The sequence below is a fragment of the Lissotriton helveticus genome, chromosome 3_1 (assembly GCF_964261635.1).
Source record: "Lissotriton helveticus chromosome 3_1, aLisHel1.1, whole genome shotgun sequence".
Lineage (NCBI taxonomy): Eukaryota > Metazoa > Chordata > Amphibia > Caudata > Salamandridae > Lissotriton > Lissotriton helveticus.
In genome coordinates, this window is record NC_136061.1 from 800,760,111 (window position 1) to 800,782,005 (window position 21,895).

The window sequence follows — 21,895 nt, forward strand, 5'->3', positions numbered from 1 at the left end:
GGTAAGTGTGCAATCCATCTTTGATGGTGGCCTAGCGGCAGCCGACCTCCATCTCTATTACTGGTCCTCATAATTGGTGGTTCTGAATGACTGATTGTTTAAAGGTGGTAAGGATCCAGCATACTGGGTAGAGATGTCCCTTATGTCCTGGTATGTGATGGTGGACCACTTGTACAGATCACCGGTACCCCTCTCCCTCCCGGACTTGACCAAAGTGATTTTTTACTGTATGGCACGTGGACAGGAAGTGGACTGGCTGGAGGGTAGGGCTATGCTCCAAATACCTCTCTAGAGGGGTACCTTCCTCTGCCAAGTGGCTGGTTTGAAGGGTTATAGAGTTGGGATCTGTTCAGTATTTCATGTCTGGGTGATGTATGGCAGTGTTCACATGTGCTATCCTACTCAGACTTGTAAGCAGACTTCCATTTACACCACTCTCAGGTCTTCAGATTCTTATGGCTCCACCACTCTCTGTCGGTACATAGGCCCATCTTCGAAGGGGTCCTTGAATTGGCAGGCAAGATTCTTATGACTCCCTCAAACATACCGCTCACTGGTCACTAATGATCTGGACCTGCTCACTGGTCTCAGCTCCTGGTGGGAGGCACGGTTTGATGCCCTGGAAGATGCGGAATGGGAGGGGGGGGGGGCATCCATGGCCTGTGAAAATTGGCCATTTCCTCCTGTCTCCGGATGATCCAGGTAAAAGTCGTGCACACTACATATTTGAATCCACTTAGGTTGTTGAGTGCAAACAATCTGCCTTCATGTCTTAGATGTGGGGCAGAAAAAGCAGACTTTTACCATACGATCTGGTAATGCCCCATTATACACAAGTACTGGTCCTGACTCCTCTGGGTCTTGTCAGGGGTGCTGGAATGGCCCATTGACTGTTTGCTGAGCATCGACTCCAAGGCCTGCTGGAGGACTTGGAGGGGGCACTCTGAGAGATATCTTTTGGGGATGGATTCATTACTTGGTAAAAGAGAACTAGAGCTTGCATGCTGCCCAAGGCAGCAGGCGATAAACTGCTGTTCCAAAATAGAGAAACCGGTGTATGCAGCCTGGGGCTGCCCACACAACCACTATACGATATGGGGTCCTTGGTGGGAGTACTTTGGGCACCAAAGATTGTAATCTTCATCTTCATTTGGTCCTTGGTTAGGATGTCACAGCTGAGTATTTTGTTTTTGCCTATTCTACTATGTCCATTTGTTGACTGTTTGTGAAAACCCAATAAAAAGGCTTTATTAAATAAAGAAAGGATTAGGCCTTGCAGAAAAGCTGATTTGGCCTGGTCGAAATGTCAGAATAAAACTGCATCACAGGCTGCAATGACAGGCTCGAGTCTTGTCTAAAGGCAACTTAAGTGGGTGGCATAATAAGTGCTGCACACCACTAGTAGCATTTAATTTACAGGCCCTGGGTACATGTAGTACCACTTACCTAGGGGCATACAATTGAATTAAATGTGCCAGTTGGGTGTAAGTCAATTTCACTATGTTTGAAGGAGAGAGCACCAGCACTTTAGCAAGTGTGCAGAGTCCTAAGGCCAACAAAAACAATATCAGCAAAAATGGAGGAGTAAGGCAAAACGTTTGGGGAAAGACCACCCTAAGGCTGACATGTCTACCAAACACCTTCTGTTTTCCAGTCTGTTAGATAACCTTAATGGCAGCTAAAGCAGTGGCTTTCAAGATATTGCAAGTCACATCAGATAGGAACTGTGCCCGCATTTCCACGCCAAACAACAGATAAACACAATCTATACCCCTTTGACGTGCAGAAGCTATACCATGAAAGTTTTTGAGAGACTATGATGTATAGATAACATAGACGGTCACTCTGTTGATATGGTTCAGATGAGGAAAATCATTCTTTGATGCTGCTTCTGCTTTGTGATCTACTGCATCAGATAAGAAAAAGTTTTCATAAATTACAGAATTATGTCCCATCTAGCTAGCTAACTTAAGATGAACTTTCAGAAAGGAGTTAAATTCAGCTCACCCTTTGCCAAATAATATAAATGAGTCAAACATTTCAGAAGACATAATTTTCAGGATTTTTCCATTCTTTGTAATAATTCACTGATCTCCACGTCCAGGGCAGACGATGATACAGATATATGAACTCGTGATTGGATGATGAAATGAAATGAAATGATGAATGATGATGAAATGATTACGCTCTTGTATAGCGCACGACTACCCGTAGGCATCTCGGCGCTTGCTTAGGGAACCCGTCCTGGTATTCCCCTGTGAGATACCCCAGCAGGGTGTCCACAAGGTGAAAGCCAGGCATCCCGCCGCGAGGGGCCGTAGTGGAGATTAAGCAAGCTATTGCCCAGAGTCGCAGAGTGTGACCCCGTGAGTTGAGTAGGCACCGGAACGAGAATTATCGAGTCCGTGGAATTTTTTGAGCCCGAGACCCGCCGAGGCGGGGAATCGAACCCTGGTCCACGGCTGATCTCAGCTTCCGGGTCTGCCGCCTCTAACCACTGAGCCACGCTTCTCCTGATCCTGTTTCTTTGAGGACAGACTGAAATCGAAATTGTTGAGAGGGTGCTGCCCTGCACAAAAGAGTTAAATACAGCTTAAAGCTAAAACTTGATCTGGTTCACGCCAGCAAGCCCAGCCCACTGCCCTACCTACCTGGGGACTGGATACAGTCCAGCCCTGCATGAGCGCCTCACAACAAAAACATAACTTTTGAAGAAACAGGACGCTACAAGAACGCTGGATCCACAAACCTGTTCCTTCAAGGTTCACATGACATCTTTCTGCAGGATGCAGGTAAGAGGTGGAGTCACAGAACAGGGCACTGTCACGACCCCATCTTCTAGCATCTCTCTTTATTTAGACTGTTAAGTGCCATTTATGGTAGTGCATGGCAGAACTTCAAGAGCTCCTCATCTTTTCCTATACCAGCCTACACAGAGGGATCCAATTGGCTACAGATCTGCCTCTGGGGTTTCTCCGGTTCTTCCTGTACTAGACAGAGTGCAGTTTTGCTTTAAGTAATGGATCCTAAAGAAAAAAACCTTTATTTATGGCTTTTGTCCAGTGTTTCTTCAAAGAACATCTCTATTTTGTGATATTACAGAATGATGTATGCAAGGCCTTTTTTTACAAAAAGAAAGAAAGCAAAGGGTGACACACTATAGGCTGTTTCCTTAATTTTTCTGATTTTGTCTCAGATTTACAGAGGTATTCAAAACTGTTCCATTTTTTAAATGCGAGATCCCAAGCACCACCTGGGGAGACATGATGAGATTTCTCGGCAGGAGGGAGCCCTTTAGCTGTGACTGTCCTCAGAAATCACCTATTACTCATTCAAAGTACTTGTCCAGTTTTGAGGAGTAGTCTCTCACTTTGTTCAAAGTTATGCAGCCCTCAATGTTGGCCTTCGTGTCATGGGTCTCGAAGCCATTGAACTGGATGAGTAGCGTGGCTTTGGCTTCACAAGAGCTGAAATACTCACTGCTGATAGTGTCTTTGATATATCTAACATTTGGACTGGTGCGTTTGTCACTACTGAATGCAGCATCAAAGACATCTATGTTTTCAATGGCGTTCCCCTCAAAGTCAGCCTCAGCAGCATCATACCCGGATTTGATCTCAACATTGACATTGATAGCTGAAATTGTGCCAAATGCAGGGGACATTTTTTAAATGTAATGACCTGAAATACTTTATCACTTGCAGTTCCAAAATGTTGAAGTGCACTTTCTTTTGTGTTCAGAAAACATTAGCACAGCAAATGTTGTTATGTGCTTTCCAACATTTGATGAAGGCATCTGTGATCTACATGGCCATTGGTTGTGGAGGACGGAAGTGCATGCAAGCCATCAAATGCAGATGACAAGTTCACCAGCTCAGGGCTGAAAGTCGTTTGAATCTAATTCTGCCACTCCATGGTCTCTTGCATGCAGTGTAGGAGGAGCTCCTCTTGCAGGACCTTTATCCTGAGCCTGCACATTGGTACCATGATGGCGCAGAACAGGAGGCCCAGACAGATCCATGAAATGTGTGGCTGCCACTACAGTAGACACTTTTAATCAAGCAGGCCTCTAAATTAAAGCCTGAACCCTATGTTATGCTGGCTATATTCTTCAGCACCTGCAGTACAGATGAACACCGAGGAAAATGTATCTCCTTTGAGGGGGTCAGTAGAAACTAAAGCTACAAATTAATGTGCGCACTTTCACTTTGCCTCCTGGAGATGTGCCAGCGATGCCGCATTTATGAGCCAGTCATTTAGGTAGGAAAAGATGTGGATGTGAAGATGAGCCTAAGGTTGCCAGGCACTTTGTGAAGACTTCAGGAGCAGACCTCAGTCCTATAGGTTAGAACAATAACTGACAGTGCCCTTCGTATACTCTGTAGTTGAGGAACCTCAAGAGTTTGTTTTCAGTGAACAGAGACCTCTACTCACCACATTGGAAGTATCGAATCCCCTCTGACACAACTACCATCTTTAAGTACTGCTTTCAGATTAACCTGTTCTCGAATTTCAGGTCTTTGAGGTGACATTGCCTTCTTCCGTCTTCTGTAAAAGGACATACCTGGAGCAGTTGCCCTGGTTTCATTTGTGTGCCATACTGGTATAATCTAACCTTCACTAAGCAATCATTAAGTGTGGCTCTTGTTGATCAAGCAGTTCCCCTGATTCCTTGAGGTTCTGATGGGACCAAGGTGGCAGTCTCTCATGGAACTGCAGATTGTGAAAGAATTCAAATTATAATTGTATTTTACTTCAGGGTTTGTGAGAAATAGCTGCTTCATTGTATCATCAGTCTTAACGTTGTATCCACCCTTCATCACTGTTTCCCCTTCCTTATAGCCGTAACACTGCATTTCATAGTCTCCTCTCTTTAAACTTTGTTAACTTTTGTTTAACACTGTTCACCTGTTTTCTGCATTTTCTGTTAATACTGCTATTTATTTTTGACATGTAATACCCCAATTTGCAGCCGCTCCTCCGCTGCTGTGCATTCTTTCCCCGCCGTTTTCCACGATCCTTCCCTCCAGCTTCCCGCCTCCCTGCGCCCACCCTTCTCCCAGGACCTACTTAATGGAGGCCACAGCACGACCCCATTAAGCTTGTCCTCGTGCCATCTCCCCCTCTGTTGTGTATCGCTCCTGTTGCCTGTTTTCCTCATTGTACTGTGTACAGTGATATGGCTAATAGTTGTTTTCCGCTTAGCCCCTCTCGGCTTCTACTTTGTATCTTTAGCCTGCCTTAACATTGTATCCAGCCTTCTTCACTGTTTCCCCTTCTGTATAGCCGTAACATTTAATTTCATAGGCTCCTCTTTTTAAACTTTATCTTTTGCTTAACGCTGTTTACCTGTTGTTTTCTTCATTTTCTGCCAATACAGCAGTTTTTTTCCCACAGTTTCATCCGATCCTTCCCTCCTGCCTCCCATCGTCTCTCCCTCCCTCCTGCCAGGACCTACTTAAGAGAGGCCGCAGCACAGCCACATGCAACTGGCATGTCAAGGACAAGCTTTTTTGCCCCCATCTGTGCCTGTTCTGCGCCAGGAACCCTGGCTCTCCCGCCACCCAAAGCTACACCGCGACCAAGCCCCAAGCCCTTGACCCTAGACCCTGTGACAATCACTGCTGTCACACCTCACCTCGATCTATGTTAGGACCTTTCACTGTTTCTTCACCTGCAACACTGGAGCACCGGATCGTACGGCTACCACTAGCATCCCAGAACATCTCCACTGCCTCCTGCTTAATGCGCAATCTCTCTGCAAACACACCACCAAGATCTGGGACACCATCTCATCGCTCACCCCAACATCATCTTCCTCACCAAGACCTGGCTCACCCCGCATTCACCCCACATCAGCGCCCAACATCGCCCAGCTACACCCAATGGCTACAAGATAACACATCAGTCAATCAATAAATCATTTGTAGAGCACACTAATCACCCGTGAGGGTCTCAAGGCGCTATGGGGGGTGGGGGGGGGGGGCGCCACTGCTCAAATAGCCAGGTCTTGAGGCACCCCTGAAGGTCAACAGGTTCTGGGTCTGTCGCGAGTGGGTGGGGAGGGTGTTCCGGGTCTTGGCAGCGAGGTGGGAGAATGAACTGCTGCCGGTGGTCGTCCTGTGGATGCGTGGAACGGTGGCGAGGGCGAGGTCAGTGGAGCGAAGCTGGCGGTTCGGGGTGTATAAGGTGAGTCGTTTGTTGAGGTATGCTGGTCCGGCGTTGTGGAGTTCTTTGTGAGCGTGGGTGATGAGCTTGAAGGTGATCCTTGTTGACTGGGAGCCAGTGCAGGTCTCTCAAGTGGGCTGTGATGTGGGTGTGGTGGGGTATGTCGAGGATGAGGCGTGCAGAGGCGTTCTGTATTCGTTGTAGTCTTTTCTGTAGTTTGGCCATGGTTCCTGCGTAGAGGGTGTTGCCGTAGTCCAGCCTGCTGCTGACGAGGGCCTGGGGGACCCTCCTTCTGGTTCTGGTGGGGATCCATCTATAGATCTTGCGAAGCATGCGGAGGGTATTATAGCAGGAGGAGGAGACGGTGTTGAATTGCTGGGTCATTGAGAGCGATGAGTCCAGGATGAACCCCAGGTTGCGTGCGTGGTCGGGGGGTGTCGATGCGGCTCCCAGTGCGGCCGGCCACCAAAAGTCGTCCCAGGCAGAGGGGGTGGAGCCGAGGATGAGGACCTCTGTCTTTTCTGAGTTTAGTTTCAGGCGACTGTTCTTCATCCATTCGGCGACGGCCTTCATTCCTTCGAGGCGGTTGATTTTGGCAGTGGCGGGTTCCTTGGTGAGTAAGAGGATCAGTTGGGTGTTGTTGGCATAAGAGATGATGTTGAGGTTGTGTGATCGGATGATGTTGGTGAGTAGTGCCGTGTAGACATTGAAAAGGGTTGGGCTGAGGGATAATTCTTGGAGTATGCCGCAGGTGATCATGGTGGCTTGAGATCGGAAAGGAGGGAGGCGGACCCTCTGGTTCTGTCAGTGAGGAAGGAGGTGATCCAGTCCGGGGCTTTGTCGCGGATCCCTGCTTCGTGTAGGCGTGTACGTAGGGTGTGGTGGCAGACGGTGTCGAAGGCAGCCGAGATGTCCAGGAGGATGAGGGCTGCGGTTTCGCCGTTGTCCAGCATGGTCCTGATTTCGTCGGTGGCAACGATGAAGCCGGTTTCTGTGCTATGGTTGCTGCAGAATCAAAATTGGGATGGGTTCAGGATGTTGTTGTCCTGGAGGAAGTGGGTCAGTTGCCTGTTGACAATCTTTACAATGACTTACACCGGGAACGGGAGCAGGAAGATGGGCCGAAAGTTCTTAGGTGTCATTTGGGCCCACTGTTAGTTTCTTAAGTAGGGTGTTGGTCTCGGCGTGCTTCCAGCTTTCCGGGACGGTGGCGGTCTCGAAGGGGCTGTTGATGATCTTCCGGAGTTGGGGTGCGATGATGCAGTTTACTTTGTTGAAGATGTGGTGACGGCAGGGGTCGGATGGTGAGCCGGAGTGGGTAGTGTTTTTGGTTTTGATGGTGTCGTTGTCGTTGATGTGGGTCCAGTAGAACAGGAGGTTGTTGTGGCTGAGTGGTGGTGAGTCTGTGGTGTTGGTGGCTGTTGGGAGGACTGGGTGTTGAAGTTGTTGTGGATGTCTGCAATCTTGCGGTGAAAGAAGGCGGCTAGGGAGTCGCATAGGTCTTGCGACGGCGGGATGTCGATGGAGCTGGAGTTGGGGTTGGAGAATTCCTTCATGATGTTGAAGAGCTCTTTGCTGTTGTGCGCGTTGTTGTCGATGCGTTCCTTGAAGGAGATCCATTTGGTGGCTTGAATGAGTTGGTGGTGCTTGCGGCTGGCGTTCTTGAGGGCTGCGTGGTTGTTCTGTCTGTTTGTGGTGCCATTTTTCTAGAGTCTTCGGCTAGTCCGCTTGGATTCCTGGAGGTCTGTGGTGTACCAGCTGGCCTTTCTGTTGGTGCATCTGTTTGAGGGTTTCTTGATCGGGTTGCGACTGTTGGCACAGTCATCGATCCATTGCCTGAAGTTGCAGGTGGCGGTGCCGGTTTGTGGGTCTCGGGTGAGGGTGGTGATGAGCTGGTCTTCGGTGGCCGTGTTCCAGCTGTGGTGCCGGGTCCATTGCGGGTGGTGGTGCGTGGTGGGTTTCTTGAAGGTGAAGTGGATGCAATGGTGGTCGGTCCACTGGAGTTCGGTGGTGTGGCTGAAGGTGACGTGGTTGCTGGCGGAAAAGATGAGGTCGAGCGTGTGTCCGGTGGAATGGGTGGGAGTCGTGACGAGTTGTTGAGTCCGAAGTTGGCAAGGTTTTTGAGCATGGCGATGGAGTTGCTGTCGTTGGCATTCTCAAGGTGGAAGTTCAGGTCTCCAAGGAGGATGTAGTCTGTGAAAGCAAGAGCGTGCTTGCTGACGATGTCTGTGATGGAGTCGCTGAAATGGGACCGGGGTCCGGGGGGGTCTGTAAACGAGGGTTCAGTGTTGTGCTTGTGGACGGAGCGGGTGTTGAGTAGTATGCATCTGAGATGGTTGCATCCGGGGTCAGACATGGGGGTGTTCGGCGGCTGGTGAAGCTGCAGATTTGGAAGGAGAAGGGTCCGTGGGTGAGCTTCGGGGTGGCCTGGAAGCAGGTGGATGATCGGCCTGCGTTCATGGAGGAAGTTGGCGTTGTAGCGGCGTCGGGTGTTGTTGCGCTTGTGCGGGCAGGACATCTGGCGCTGGTGCTTCAACATACTCGGATGAGGGATCGCCATCATCCACAAGGAAACCATCTACTGCACCACTACCACAGACGACTCCATCTGGATCATGGAGCATCTTAACTTTTTGTTACTTAGGGACCTGTGTTTCTTTAAAGCCGTCTACCCTGTCCCTTATTGGTTCAGAGGGTACCTCCTTTTTTGTTTGAAAAAGCATCTTAACTGCCAACTGCTCACCAACTACAGTCAAAGGCACACTCGTCTACAGACCCCAGGACCTTGCCCCAGCTTCTGCAACACTATCCTTGACTTCATTGCCACGCACACTATCGGCTCCAAGCACTATATCTTCTTCAGAGACCTCAATTTGCACCTCTACGACCCTGAAGACACCAACACCGACAACCTTGTTAAAAGCATTAAAGCCCTTAGCCTCACTCAACTAGTCACCGACCCCACATCGCTGGACACACCCATAACCCCATCATTATGGCCAGCTTACCTTGACAGACCATTCTATCATCCAATGTACCATCACAGGTCCACCTGTCACTACCACCAAACCATCCAGCACCTCTTTTAGCTGGAAAAAAGTAACAGAATGCCAGTGAACTGACGCCCTGAGCTCTTCCCACCCGGACACCTCAACTAACCTAGAACAGGTTGTCAAGAGCTTCTCCGTCTGGATCACCGATTGTGCCAACAGTCATCTCCATCAAGCCCACAAAACCAAAGAGACCTTCCAAACCGGCCAGCTGGTACACTACTCAACTAAGAACTTCAAAGCCCATCTGCAAAGAACTTGAGAGAAGGTGGCTTATCAGCAAGGGCACCTCAGACCGAACATCCTACAAAAGTACGCTCAACGAATACCACCAACTCCTGAAAAAGACAAAAAGGAATGTGCTCGCCAACTGCATCAAGGCCAGTGCCACCTACAGTAAAGAACCATTCAACATTGTCAGAGAATTCTCCAAACCATCAGCCTCCGAAAACATCATCACACCTTCCCAGGAACACTGCGACACCGTGGTGGACTTCTTGCACAACGAGATCTCTTACATCTTCAAAAATTTCGAGCCCCAACTTATCACCATCGACATCCACAACCTCATCGCTCCCATAAAGGTAAACCCTGGCCATCTACTAATCACCTGGAACCAGCTCACCACTCAAAGCACCACCGACATCATGAACTCCGTCCACTCAGGAGCACCAACAGACCCCTGTCCCCGCCACATCTTTAGCCTATGGATTCAAGTTGGATCAGCAACAAACTCACCTCCATCCTCAACGCATTCATGGCCACAGCTACCTTTCATGATGAACTTAAACATGCTGAAGTCTAACCCTTTCTCAAGGAACCGTCTGCCAACCTCAGCAAACTCGAGAACTTCCGTCCTTTGCTCCCTTTCCCTGCCAAGGTTCTTGAAAAACCCATCAGCTGCCAACTCATGGAACACCTGGAGAACACCCTCCTTCTGGACATCCCCCAGTCTGGATTCTGCTCCAACGACAGCACCGAAACCACACTTATCTTCGCCACGGATGATTTCACAGCCCTCCTTGACTGAGGGGAAACAGCGGCCCTGATCCTCCTTCATCTCTCAGCAGTATTCGACATTATGTGCAACCACACCCTTATCAAGGGACTCCACCACATTGTAATTCAGAGGGATCGCCTCCTTCCTTCCCGAATGAACCTTGAAAATCTGCCTTCCTCCACACACCTCCAGACACCAGAGCATCATCTGCTGTGTCCCACAAAGCTCATCCCTCAGCCCGGCCCTGTTCAACACCTACTTGACCCCCCTAGCTGATATCATCAAAAACCATGGATTCAATGTCATTCCCTATGCTGACAATACCCAGCACATGCTCTCGCAATCAGAAGAGTCCTCCGCCACGAGAGCCAGCTTCCATAGAGGTATGACAAACATCATAGGTTTGATGAAAGGCAAATTCCTGAAAATTAACACAGATAAAACGGAAGTACTGATCTTCAGGAACAACAACTCCCTGTAGAATGACTCCTGGTGGCCTGTAGAACTAGGACCCTCACCGACACCAACAGACTGTGCCCGCAACCTCTGCATCATCCTAGACAGCAAGCTCACCATGAAAAACCAGCTCAACGCAGTCTTCTCTGCATGTTTTCTCACTCTTCGCATGCTCCACAAGATCTTCAAATGGCTCCTGATCAACACCAGAAGTACCATCACCCAAGCCCTAGTCACCAGCCAGCTGGACTACGGCACCGCACTCTACAAATGAATCACCTTGCTCCTCTTGAAGAGACTACAGACCATAAAGAACTCAGTGACCAGACTCATCCTCAACCTCCCCAAACGGACCCACTTCAACATCCACCTCAGGAAGCTCCACTGGCTCCCCATTCAGAAGACATGCCACTTCTAGATGCTGATCCACACATATAAAGCCCTGCACAACCTAGGACCCGCATACATCAACCACTTCCTGAACTTCCACCAGATCTCCAGACACCTGCAATCCACCTCCCTTCACCTCGCTCACTCCTCCTGCATACAGCGAAGCTACAGTGCAAGCTGCTCCTTCTCCTACCTCATGACCAGGACCTACCTCTCCACCGCCAGACCTCACGCCCACTGCTGGAATTCAGGAAAGGACTCAAGAACTGGCTGTTTAGTAAAACTAGGGCTGTACACAATTAAAACTGTGGATGGGCATTGGTGAACATTTGAAAATTCCAATCTTGCATAGTAACTGGAATGTTTTGATTTTCATCCACTACACCTACCCTGCCACCTTTGACTATTTTCTGGACCTGGAAATGGGATGGAAAAAGCTGCACCTCTGGATGTGAGGGTGGACAGTGGTAGTGGGTCTCGGAAACGATGGGCACAGTTGAGGAAGGCAGCCATGTTGTCACCGTGCCAGGGAAACACTTTAGTGGGTTGTTGCTCTGTTTGTTGGCTGGTAACTCTTCGTGGCCTCTATTTTTCATCTTAAAGGGATCAACATCAGGTTCTATTAATGTAACATATCACATTGCTCGTGGATTACAAAAAGACCCATTTTGACAGTTTTTTGCAGTTTGTTTGACGCATGCCCTGCAAAACTCTTCCACCTGAGTGAGGACTCACTTTAGGTGTTTTATTCCATATTTGCAATCCTTATAAAAAGAATATAAATTGTGTTGCTACCAAGGAATGCAAAATGTTCTGAAATAGAGACTGCATTGGAAGCTGAGTGATTACAGGTAAGGTTTTGGTGACAATAATATATGTGTTCTTTTGCATATGGAAATACATATGGAATCTGAAGAAGATACTTAAAACCCCAAAAATATTTTTTAGTATTATATTTTTCTTTTACATATATTCTTGCATTCGTGGTGGTAGATGTCAATATGTCAGATCAGAATTCATTTCATAGAGAAAATAAAGATCTGCTGTCTTGTTAAATGTGACTTACAATTATATTGGAGTCCCTACCATAGGAATCGTCAGACACTGTTGTAGATATTTGACATAAGGCAAATAAAAAGAACAGTTTAAAGTGTTTACTAAAAATGACTTCATTATATTGGAAGGCTGCTCTATACTTTCAGGGAACACGATCAATTGTGACTCTTCGTTGTATGAAACAGATGGGCCATTCAGACCAAATAAAGAACAACTTTTCTCTCCAGTCGAAGGTAAATGTTTCTTTTCATTAAATAATGTCATTAGCAGATTTTTCTCCATTTTGTCAGGAAAAAAACTGTAGCAAAGAGTTTTGAAATAGGCCATTGTAAAATAAGAATATCAAGGCGAACTATAAGTATCGTGTTCATGCTGGCGCTAGCCTGGGCACTAAAATACTTCGTCAAAAAACGATCATGTAAACACCACATTGCGACATACGTGTAAATGTAGTGAACACGCCTAACTGTACCCAGTGGATTTGGTGGGGTTCTCCACCGATCTTTCTGACACACAGGCGTGAAACATGTCGACCTTTTGACCTGTCACATAGGCACATAGAAACCTCACGTGACACACTAACCTGTTGATTTTTTTATTATACCAAGGACACCACATAAATAAAAGTATCTCAGACTGGATGCCCTTAGGTATTTTTAACTCACTAGCACGCACTTCTTCACTTAAAAGAAACCCTCCCATTTTCAATCCCTGCCCTCACACCTGCATGCATCATACGGCGTTTTCTCTTTAAAAGATCTCCGCCAAAGAGACCCTTCGGGGGCCCGTCAGACATTGCAGCGCCGGTCTGACGAGGAGCACAAAAAAGCCCGATGATGAAGCATGACATCCTTCGGGGTGTGTGAGGGCGAAAGAGAGGCAAGATTTGATCTTCCCCTTCGGGAGTGTATCCTTGAGACCGGGGAATAATATCTACCTCTTTTCACCCCCTTTCCCTCTGACTTTTCTCTACCTCTTACCTACCCTCTCTCTTATTATTATTATTAAAGGGGCTTATAAAGCACATGGTGACGCCTCCGGGCGTATCCCCGCGCTGTGGAGAAGAATCAGGGTGTCTGAGGAAGAGAACTACAGGGTCAATAAATGGGTTTTTAGTAGTTTTCTAAAAGTGAGCTAATTATTTGCTAGCCTAATGTTGGTGGGGAGGGAGTTCCATTTGTTGGCTGCCAACGAGCGGAACGATCGACCTCCCATTCTCGCTTTTTTTATACGAGGGATCTTGAGCAAACCCATTCCCATGGAACGAAGGGATCTGTTAGGCTCATAGGGAACGGCGAGGTCAGCCAAGTAGGATGGTGCTTTATCAGAGATAATCCTATAGCACCAGAGAAGTGCTTTAAATAGGATTCTCTTCCTAATAGGCAACCAATGAAGGGTAGCTAAGGTAGGTTTAGAGGGCACTCTTCTAGGAAATCTCAGCACTAGTCGTGCTGCTGAGTTTTGTAGCACCTGCAGCCTCCTGATGTTTTTTTCCGAGGTACCTAGAAGGAGCACGTTACCATAGTCCATTCGGGAGGTTACTAGGGCCTGAATCATGGTGCGCCTAGACTCCAGGGGAAGGAGGTCCAGGGTACGGTTGAGGGTTTTCATGACCCCAAAACATTTCCCTACCATTTTATGTACATGGCTGTCAAACGAAAGCTTCGTATCCACCCAGACACCTAAGTTCTTTGCTTCCCTACCAGGAGTGGGAAGGGGTCCCAGGCAGGGTGGCCACCAGTCTTTGGTCCAGCTAGTGTCCTTACCTCCTATTACTAAAACCTCCGTTTTAGAGCCATTGAGTTTGAGGCAGTGTTTGGACATCCAATCTGCGAGATCACTCATGCAGGTTTTAAAGTTTTCAGCAGCCACAGAGGGAGCCTGGGACAGGGAGATCAGCAGTTGAGTATCGTCTGCGTAAGAGACTAGCTCCACGCCATACGATTGGACCACATCTGCCAGTGGAGCCACATACACTGTATCTATACAGTGGGTGACATTCATGCACCCTCTCGTCACGGAACTGTGTCCTTTTTTGATATAACGACTCATCCAGGAGCACGGACACTGGACCTTAACAAGCTCCCGGTCCCCCCCTCTTCTCTCCTATTGTTGACCCAGGGGTTCTCCACCTCCCAAGAGAATTTCTGAAAGGTGAAGGATAATGTTATATTTTGTGTCATTAAATATTTTGGCAAAAGAGTCTCAAGTGTAATTGGAACAAGGAAAACTGCTGAAAATTTCCAGGGCTTTCAGATTTTGATTTTGATGAGAGGTCATACCCGAAAACCGGTCCTAGGATGCTTGTTGCCGGTCTGGGGAGGAACTGTCCTGGCAGTTCAGGCTGGACTGTTCCCATGGGGAGGAGGGTCAAGACTGATTTGCATATGACTGGGTCCAAACTTGAATGGTGTGGTGAGTAAAAAAGACAATGGATTTAGGCCCGGAGTTCTGTACTGGGGAGTGTTTGACATTGTTCAGCGTTCTTTCCATCATTTGTTCTTTTTGCAAGAAATCATAGCACATACAATTACTGTGCTAGACTTGATATGTAATGTTATGTTGATTTGTTCATTGTGTTATCACCCAGGAGGGTATGCTGGCACTGAGTAGGTGTGATTCTAGCCTTGCCAAGGGCAGATGGGGGGGGGGTGACTATTCGAATCGCCAGGTCTTTAACTTCTTGTGAAACTCAAGGAGAGAGGAGTTTCTGAAGTCTTGTGGTTAGATATTCCATTCTTTGGGATCGAGGTAGGAGAAGGTCCGACCTCTGTTTCTGCTTCAGCATATGCTTTGGGTGTGTGCGAATAGTACATTTCTAGAAGGTTTTATAGGAGATGCAACAGGTAAAATGGGAAGGCCAATGTTGTGTAGTGCTCTGAAGGTGTCTGTAAGGAATTTGAACTGTACATGATTGTGTATAAGTAGGCAGTCTTACTCCATGAGGTGCAGCATGATTAGAGTGCAGCATGGAGAGGCTGAGGGTGAGTCTGGCTGCCATGATGTGAATGGTATGTAGTTTTCTGGTGAGTTGCTTGCTGATTCTGGCATAGAGGATGTTTCCAAGTTCCAACTTGCTAGTCACAAGTGTTGCTTGGGAACCATTGGAAGATTTTTGTCAGCCTCTTCACAGTGCAGAAACATAAAACTGTGACTCCTTTTGCTTGGGAGGCCATGTGTAGCTTGCTGTCGATGAAGATCCTGAGGTTCTTGGTGTGGGTATGGGTCCTAGTTTGGCCAGCCACCACATGGAGTCACATGACAAGGTGTTCTTGCTGAAGATCACAACTTCTGCTAAGTCAGTGTTGAGTTTCAGACAGCTGGATTCCAATCTTGTGTAGGCGCCGAATGGGGTGGGATACTGAGCTAAAAGCCTCATAGTAGTCCAGTAGAGTGAGGGTCGATGTGTCTCCACTGTCTAGAATCATGTGGATGTCATCTGTGGATGGTGCTTAAGATGGGCTCTGTGATGTCGAGGAGTTGGTGGTGTCTGAGATTGTTAGTGAGGCGTCGGTTGATGAGTTTCTCGGGAACTTTGACTGGGTACACAGCTGAGAGAACAGTCTGTACTTGGCAAGTGCAGATGTGTCTGTGAAAGGTTTCTTGAGAAGTGATAGGACTGTGTCATGTTTTGATGTGTCTAGGATGGTAGCCGCCGATATAGATGCATTGAGGTTCGGAGCGAGGGCTTCACTGATGCGTTGGAGTCCTTTGATGAAGGTATGGTGGGGGCAGTGCTTAATTTGAGCCAGGTGTTTCCGGTGCTCAGCACCGCCACTTAATTGTCTACACCGGCACCTGTTGGTCTTGGAGGCTTCCCAGCAAAGCAGTAGAAGCATCTCATGAATACTACACATAATTTGTAAGTTACGAAGTCCTTCATTGCTGCTAACAGCGAACAGTTCCCACCAACACCATATGAGCTCTAAATGTTGCTTTGTGCCGAGGTGTGCACACAGGTGTACAAAAGCTGCAGGGATCTAAAGAGAATGGTAGTAGGACTGCTGAAGTCACAGAATCCCAAAGCTCAAAGGATTTCTGTCTCTTCCCACCAATGCCACTAGAAAACAGCAGCTTAAGATAGGAGGAAAGAAGTACGAATAAATTCCAATAGCTCATATCAAAGCATCATAAAACAACACGCACATTCATGTCATGTCCCCTGAAAATTAGCCACTTCCCCGTCCCTTCTGTGACACAGGGCTTCAAGAATGCAGAGAACACAGCCATTGCAGCACAAACCACTGGTATCTCTGCAGCGTCAAAAGCCCCTGGTAAGGCTGCGTGTCATGTTCAAGTCATCGTGAAGGGTCTGGGGCATGGTCGGATTGCTGCTATCAAGGGCTTGACTATGGGAGCACTGGAAGCAATGTCCATCACTGACCACACTCCAAGTCCACACAACGGATGCCGGCTATGGAAAGCTTGAAGGATTAAGAAAGAAACAAAATCCAGCAAAATCTAAATCCAAGTATTGCCTCAACATCAGTCTTTAGTTTCTTAATAAAAAAAAACTAAAAGCATATGGTTGACTTTTTCACTTAGCAAAGCATGTGATTAAACACTATCTGTCTTTAATAAATTGCACTAGAAAAGGAAAAGGTAGAAGCAAATGAAAGTTACCTTCTCCTCTATATTAGAAAATATGTTTGCTTTCATGTCTTATTCATTCAGAAAACAGTACGGGATCCTGTTTACAGTGTATTCATTTATGATATGCTGCATAGATATTTTTATTTTTGTTGTTATTAAGTAATTTCTCACATTACAAATAGTAATCCAAAATTGTTTAATAATAACAAAACATAAAACACCAGTGCTTGTGATAGTCTGCTACAAAGTGGTGCTGTTAATAATAACAGTTAATAATTAATTCAGTATACATTAAAAATGATTATTACCAAGGCGCATGACTTGCCAATGAGCAAAGATGGCCGCTGCCTGAAGCGGCTCCGCGACTCAACCCTCCGGGTCCGCTAGAAATCTGAATAAAACTCACTGCAGAAGGCGAAAAGGGGTCACAGAAAAGTGAGAGCAGCTGCAGGGACATTAACAGGCAGTTTTTGGACCGCCCGGGTGAACTACGGTAGTGCGGCCGGTCTTCCCATTGATGCCCTGGCATAAATTTTCAGAGTAACAACGGTCTCCTAAGACAGCACCAGATGAAAGGAGGCGTGAACGGAAAGAGGCAGCGAGGACAGCTGGGCAGGAACCTCAGAGTGAGCTCAGTGATCCTCTGCCGAACTGACTGCCGAACCAGCACTCGGGTGACCATCACACCCTGTGCACGACTGGACAGCAAGAGACTGTCTACAGGAAAAGACGCCAGTCGGGGGAAATGTAGGCCGGGGAGGACATAAAGTGCTCAATGGTGACCCAAAGCAGGCCTGGGCTGAAGTTAACTTGGGACACAGGGTTTGTCCCCGGGAGACATAGAGCTGACTCATTGAGGCGGGCCAGAGACTGAGATGTTGCAGCATTAATAGACCAAGAAGCTACCAACCGGGGGAGGAAAGCAGGAAACAAAGAGTGATCATAATACCCTGTGGGAAGTGGAGGACAGAACTAGAGCGCCGAGGCACCACCTGGCAGGCCGCAGGGATTACCTAGGTGAATCCTGGCTGGCAGCAGAGGTTTCCTCAGTGTTCACACAGACTCAAATCCCACACTGATCGGAGGCGGCACTCCCAAAATGACAGAGGGGGGGGTAATATGAAGGCTAGTCACCAGACCTACCTGGACAGATGTGCTCCCCCGGCAGGCACGGAGGCTCAGGAAAACCTTCAGGAGTTTCCGCCCCCTGACTCCATGTCAGCCTCCAATGGCGATCCTCTCTCCCTCTGGGACATCATGGCTGAAATCCAAGGGGTGCAAACAGCCTTGGAGCACTAGCTAGATTCTGTCTCAACGGAAGTGTCGCTGATTCGAGTAGACTTGCGCAATATGGTTGCGAGAGTGCAAGAAGTCAAAAACACCACTAATACCTTACTACAGGATACTTCAGTGCGCAAGGCCAAAATGAAGGATATTAAAGCAAATAACTCCAGCCTAGAGGCCAAACTGGAAGATCAAGAAGGACGGTCGCGGCGCAACAACGTCAGAATTCTTGGGATCCCAGAATTCGCAGAGGGTTAGGCGACCAGTCTATTTGTTGAAAATCTTATTCAGCAGCATCTTCAATAAAAGGGACTATCAAAATTAATTTCCGTGGAGAGGGCCTTCAGGTACTGGGTGGGCGGCCCAAGCCAGGAGCACCACAGAGGCCCATCATAGTGTGTCTCTTTAACTATAGAGACTGGGATGTGATACTTCAAAATGCCGGCACTGCCCCCACCAGTTCTATTCGAAAAGACACAGGTCACTTTCTTTCTGGACTTTACCCTTAAGACTCAGGGAATGAGATGTAGTTTCATAGCAGTAAAGAAAGCACTCAGAGACAAAGGGGGGAAGTATTCTATGCTCTTCCCCGCTAAGGGTGAAAGCAGAAGGTAAGAATGGTTCTTTACAACACCAGAGGTAGAGTGGGAACAGCTTGACGGATGGAGGACAGTGGAGAGCTCTGGGGCGAAGGCCCAATGTGGGAGGTTTAGTGGAACAGCAAAGGTACCAGGAGCCCACCCAACAGAGGGCACACAACTGGGTTGAGAGTCATGAACTGGCTGGAATGCGATCTTCTGGCTAAACGCTGGGAGAATGGGGTGGGAAGTCCCGCGCCCATTGCATGACCGAACAGTTCACAAATACAGTGGCCCAACATTCTCCGCTCTTAAAATAGTGGCACAAAGACGAGAAGACTTAAAGGCCTATGGGCCCGAAACTAGGGACAAGTACTACTCTCTGATTGCATACAATCCACCTTCTGTACAGAGGGACATAGCTCAGGGACAAAAGGGGGGGAGTTGGAAGGCAGGCACACGTTCCCTATGTTTTTTAAGTTGGGTTGGGTCGACAGGCACTCTCCTGAGTTGGGGGGCGGTCAATTGGGGCTTCGTCAGGGATGCCGGGTGAGGGATGGATCTGGGGAGGGTAGGGAGGGGGAGTTTTCAATATGTTTTAGCATGTTTGCTATGGATCTTTTCAGGTATAACAAGAAGAGCAGGGAATATCTATAAACAGGACCCAAATATAGCAGTTCACACTAACACTTTGGGAAGGACTCATGAGGGTACATATCCGGTAAAGTTACAAAGCAGGACTCAAATAGCACAAAAACTAGCGGCTGCATGACAGGGTAATTTCGGATGGACCTTAAGTTAATGACCTGGAATGTAAATGGGATAGGTAATAAGATCAAATGGGGTATAGTACTGCAACATATCAAAAGACCATCCCCAGATGTGGTATTGCTGCAAGAAACCCACCTTATGGAAAACAGCTGTATCACTCTCAACCAATGTGGGTATGAAATGAAAATGCATGTAGGGTACACATCAGGATCCAGGGGCATGGGGATTCTTCTAAAGAATAATTTCCTCCTGATAATTGAAAAGACTTGGTCTGATATACTGGGGAGGTATGCAGCACTATTGGGGACCTGAGCAGGAGAGGTGATAAATATATTTTTGATATAATTTCCTCCGACTGTGAAAAACTCAACTTTGACAGACTTGGGGGCCTTGATGCTGGAACTCCTAATGGGACGCCTCTTTATGGGAGGCGATTTTAATATGACGGGATGCAAGTGTCTGGACCGCTTACCATCCAAGGCCCCAAACCCCATCCAAACACGGCTGACCTCGAACTTAAGATAGTAGAAAGGGAGGATGATAGCCTGCAACGTACATTAAAAATCAAACAACAAGACTATAAAAATTGGGTGACGGAGGAGGCCAGAAATAAAATTAAGGCAACACAACACCAAGTGTATGATATTGGCGATAAAACAGGAAAACTGCTTGCATGGCTCGACCAGTGGGAGAGATCAAACCGGTGGGTGGCATCTATCACTCTAGATACCGGGCGGTCCTCCGAGACCCCGTAGAGATTGCCGAGGCCTTCGCAGATTATTACTCAGCAATTTACTCCTTGGGAATGAGGGCTACGGAACAGAACTCCTTCGAGTGCCTGGCAAATATTTCCCTCCCTTTCTTGACGGTGGAAGAAAAGCAGCTTCTAGATGCTGGAATTACTGAGGAAGAGGTAATGCAGGCTGTCAGAGCCCTAAACTCAGGCAAGGTGTTGGGCCCAGACGGTATCCCCATAGAACTGTATAAGCTCACAGCACCCTCAATGGTTCCACATCTCCTGACGATGTTTGCGGAAAGCAGAACACAGGCAAGCTACCGACAGATCAAAGACTAGGGACCAAAGTAGTGATCCACAAAGATGGTAAGTTTAGAGACCAATTTGCCTCATAACGACCCATTTCACTAATCAAAAGTGGAGACAGAAATCCTAGCAAAATTATTAGCCTTAGGTTGCTTCCAGTGCTCACTTCCTTAGTCTATCCGGATCAATCAGGCTTTATGCCAGGACGTTGCACCGCTTTGAACCTCAGGCGCTTACATGGGGTGTTGGGACATGCCCATAGGGTCCAGGAGGACGTACGGTTCTCTCCCTGGACACACGCATGGCTTTTGACACCATTGAATGGCCCTATATGTTTGCAGTGCTTAGACGAATGGGTTTTGGACCGCGCTTCCTGTCCTCAATAGGTCTCAAAGTACAAAAGGCCCCTAGCGCAAGTGGGGGTCAATGGGAAGACATCAAGAATGTTCCCTCTGTGGCGGTGCACAAGGCAGGGTTGCCCTCTATCCGCCTTAATATTTGCACCAATGCTAAAGCCAGTGGCAACCTGTATCCGCAGGTACCAAATAATAAGAGGTCTTCGTTGGACAGAGGAGTGGTAAGACAAAATATCGCTATATGTAGATGATGTCCTCCTGTATGTCGCATCTCCTCATTCCTCTATCATGAGAATATTAAACATTTTCGACACTTTTAGTAGATACTCAGGGTACACAATTAACTGGTCGAAATTGATGGTATTTGTTCTCCGTGGCCAAAGGCCCTCCCTTCCCCTGGAATATGAAGCACAGATACTGACGGAGGGATTTTAATAATTAGGCGTCTATGTAACTACTGACCCAGCCTGGATTCAAACCTGAAATATACAAGGCCCTTTGACTCGACTCCAAAATGAAGCCCAACACTGGCAGGCCCTGCCCCTGTCCCTTTTGGGTAAGGCAGCCTTATTTAACACACCATTCCCAGTTCCTGAGGCATATTTTAATTCAATAGATAGTGCGATCCGAACGCTCCTATGGGACGGGGTATCCCAAAGAATTGCACTCATCAAGTTGACCCGTAGCTGGTATGAGGGGGAATGGCATTGCCCCACATACAGACCTACTATATGGTGGCCCAATAAGTAACAATAAATCGATGGGTCCACCAACCGCTCTCGGAACCTGCCTTTAAGATTGACCGATTAAATCTCCAGCCGAGAGGGTATCTGCAGGTGCTCTATAAAGATCCAAGTTATACACAGGTAGGGTTTGTCCTCAGAGCCAGGCTGGACATATATATACTAGGAAAACACGATTGCCTGGTCTCAGTTTTATGCTGTATTTTTTACTTGTCAGCAAGAAATGAGCTTGTATTTACTTGCAAAGCTCATACATGATTTCAATATGTTAGAGCCATATAAGTCATTACTTCATACCTTACATGAGGTTCCAAACACGATCAATATTTGATTATACATTTGTGACATTAAATCATTTTGTGCAAACAACAAATACACCATTCAAAATACAAAAAATTATTCAAATGC

The 21,895-nt window shown here is 47.4% G+C and overlaps 1 protein-coding gene and 1 pseudogene across 5 annotated transcripts in view; both read left to right on the forward strand.

The window, feature by feature from the left end:
• Positions 1 to 21,895, forward strand: part of LOC144822965 (uncharacterized) — a 441,318-nt gene that overhangs the window by 348,197 nt on the left and 71,226 nt on the right. For all 5 annotated transcript variants that reach the window (XM_078681052.1, XM_078681048.1, XM_078681050.1 and 2 more), the window contains one exon: positions 12,267 to 12,353. In XM_078681052.1, coding sequence (XP_078537178.1) covers positions 12,267 to 12,353 — 87 coding nt within the window. The remainder of the gene's footprint in view (positions 1 to 12,266; positions 12,354 to 21,895) is intronic.
• Positions 15,090 to 16,585, forward strand: LOC144825303 (small ribosomal subunit protein uS11m pseudogene; annotated as a pseudogene).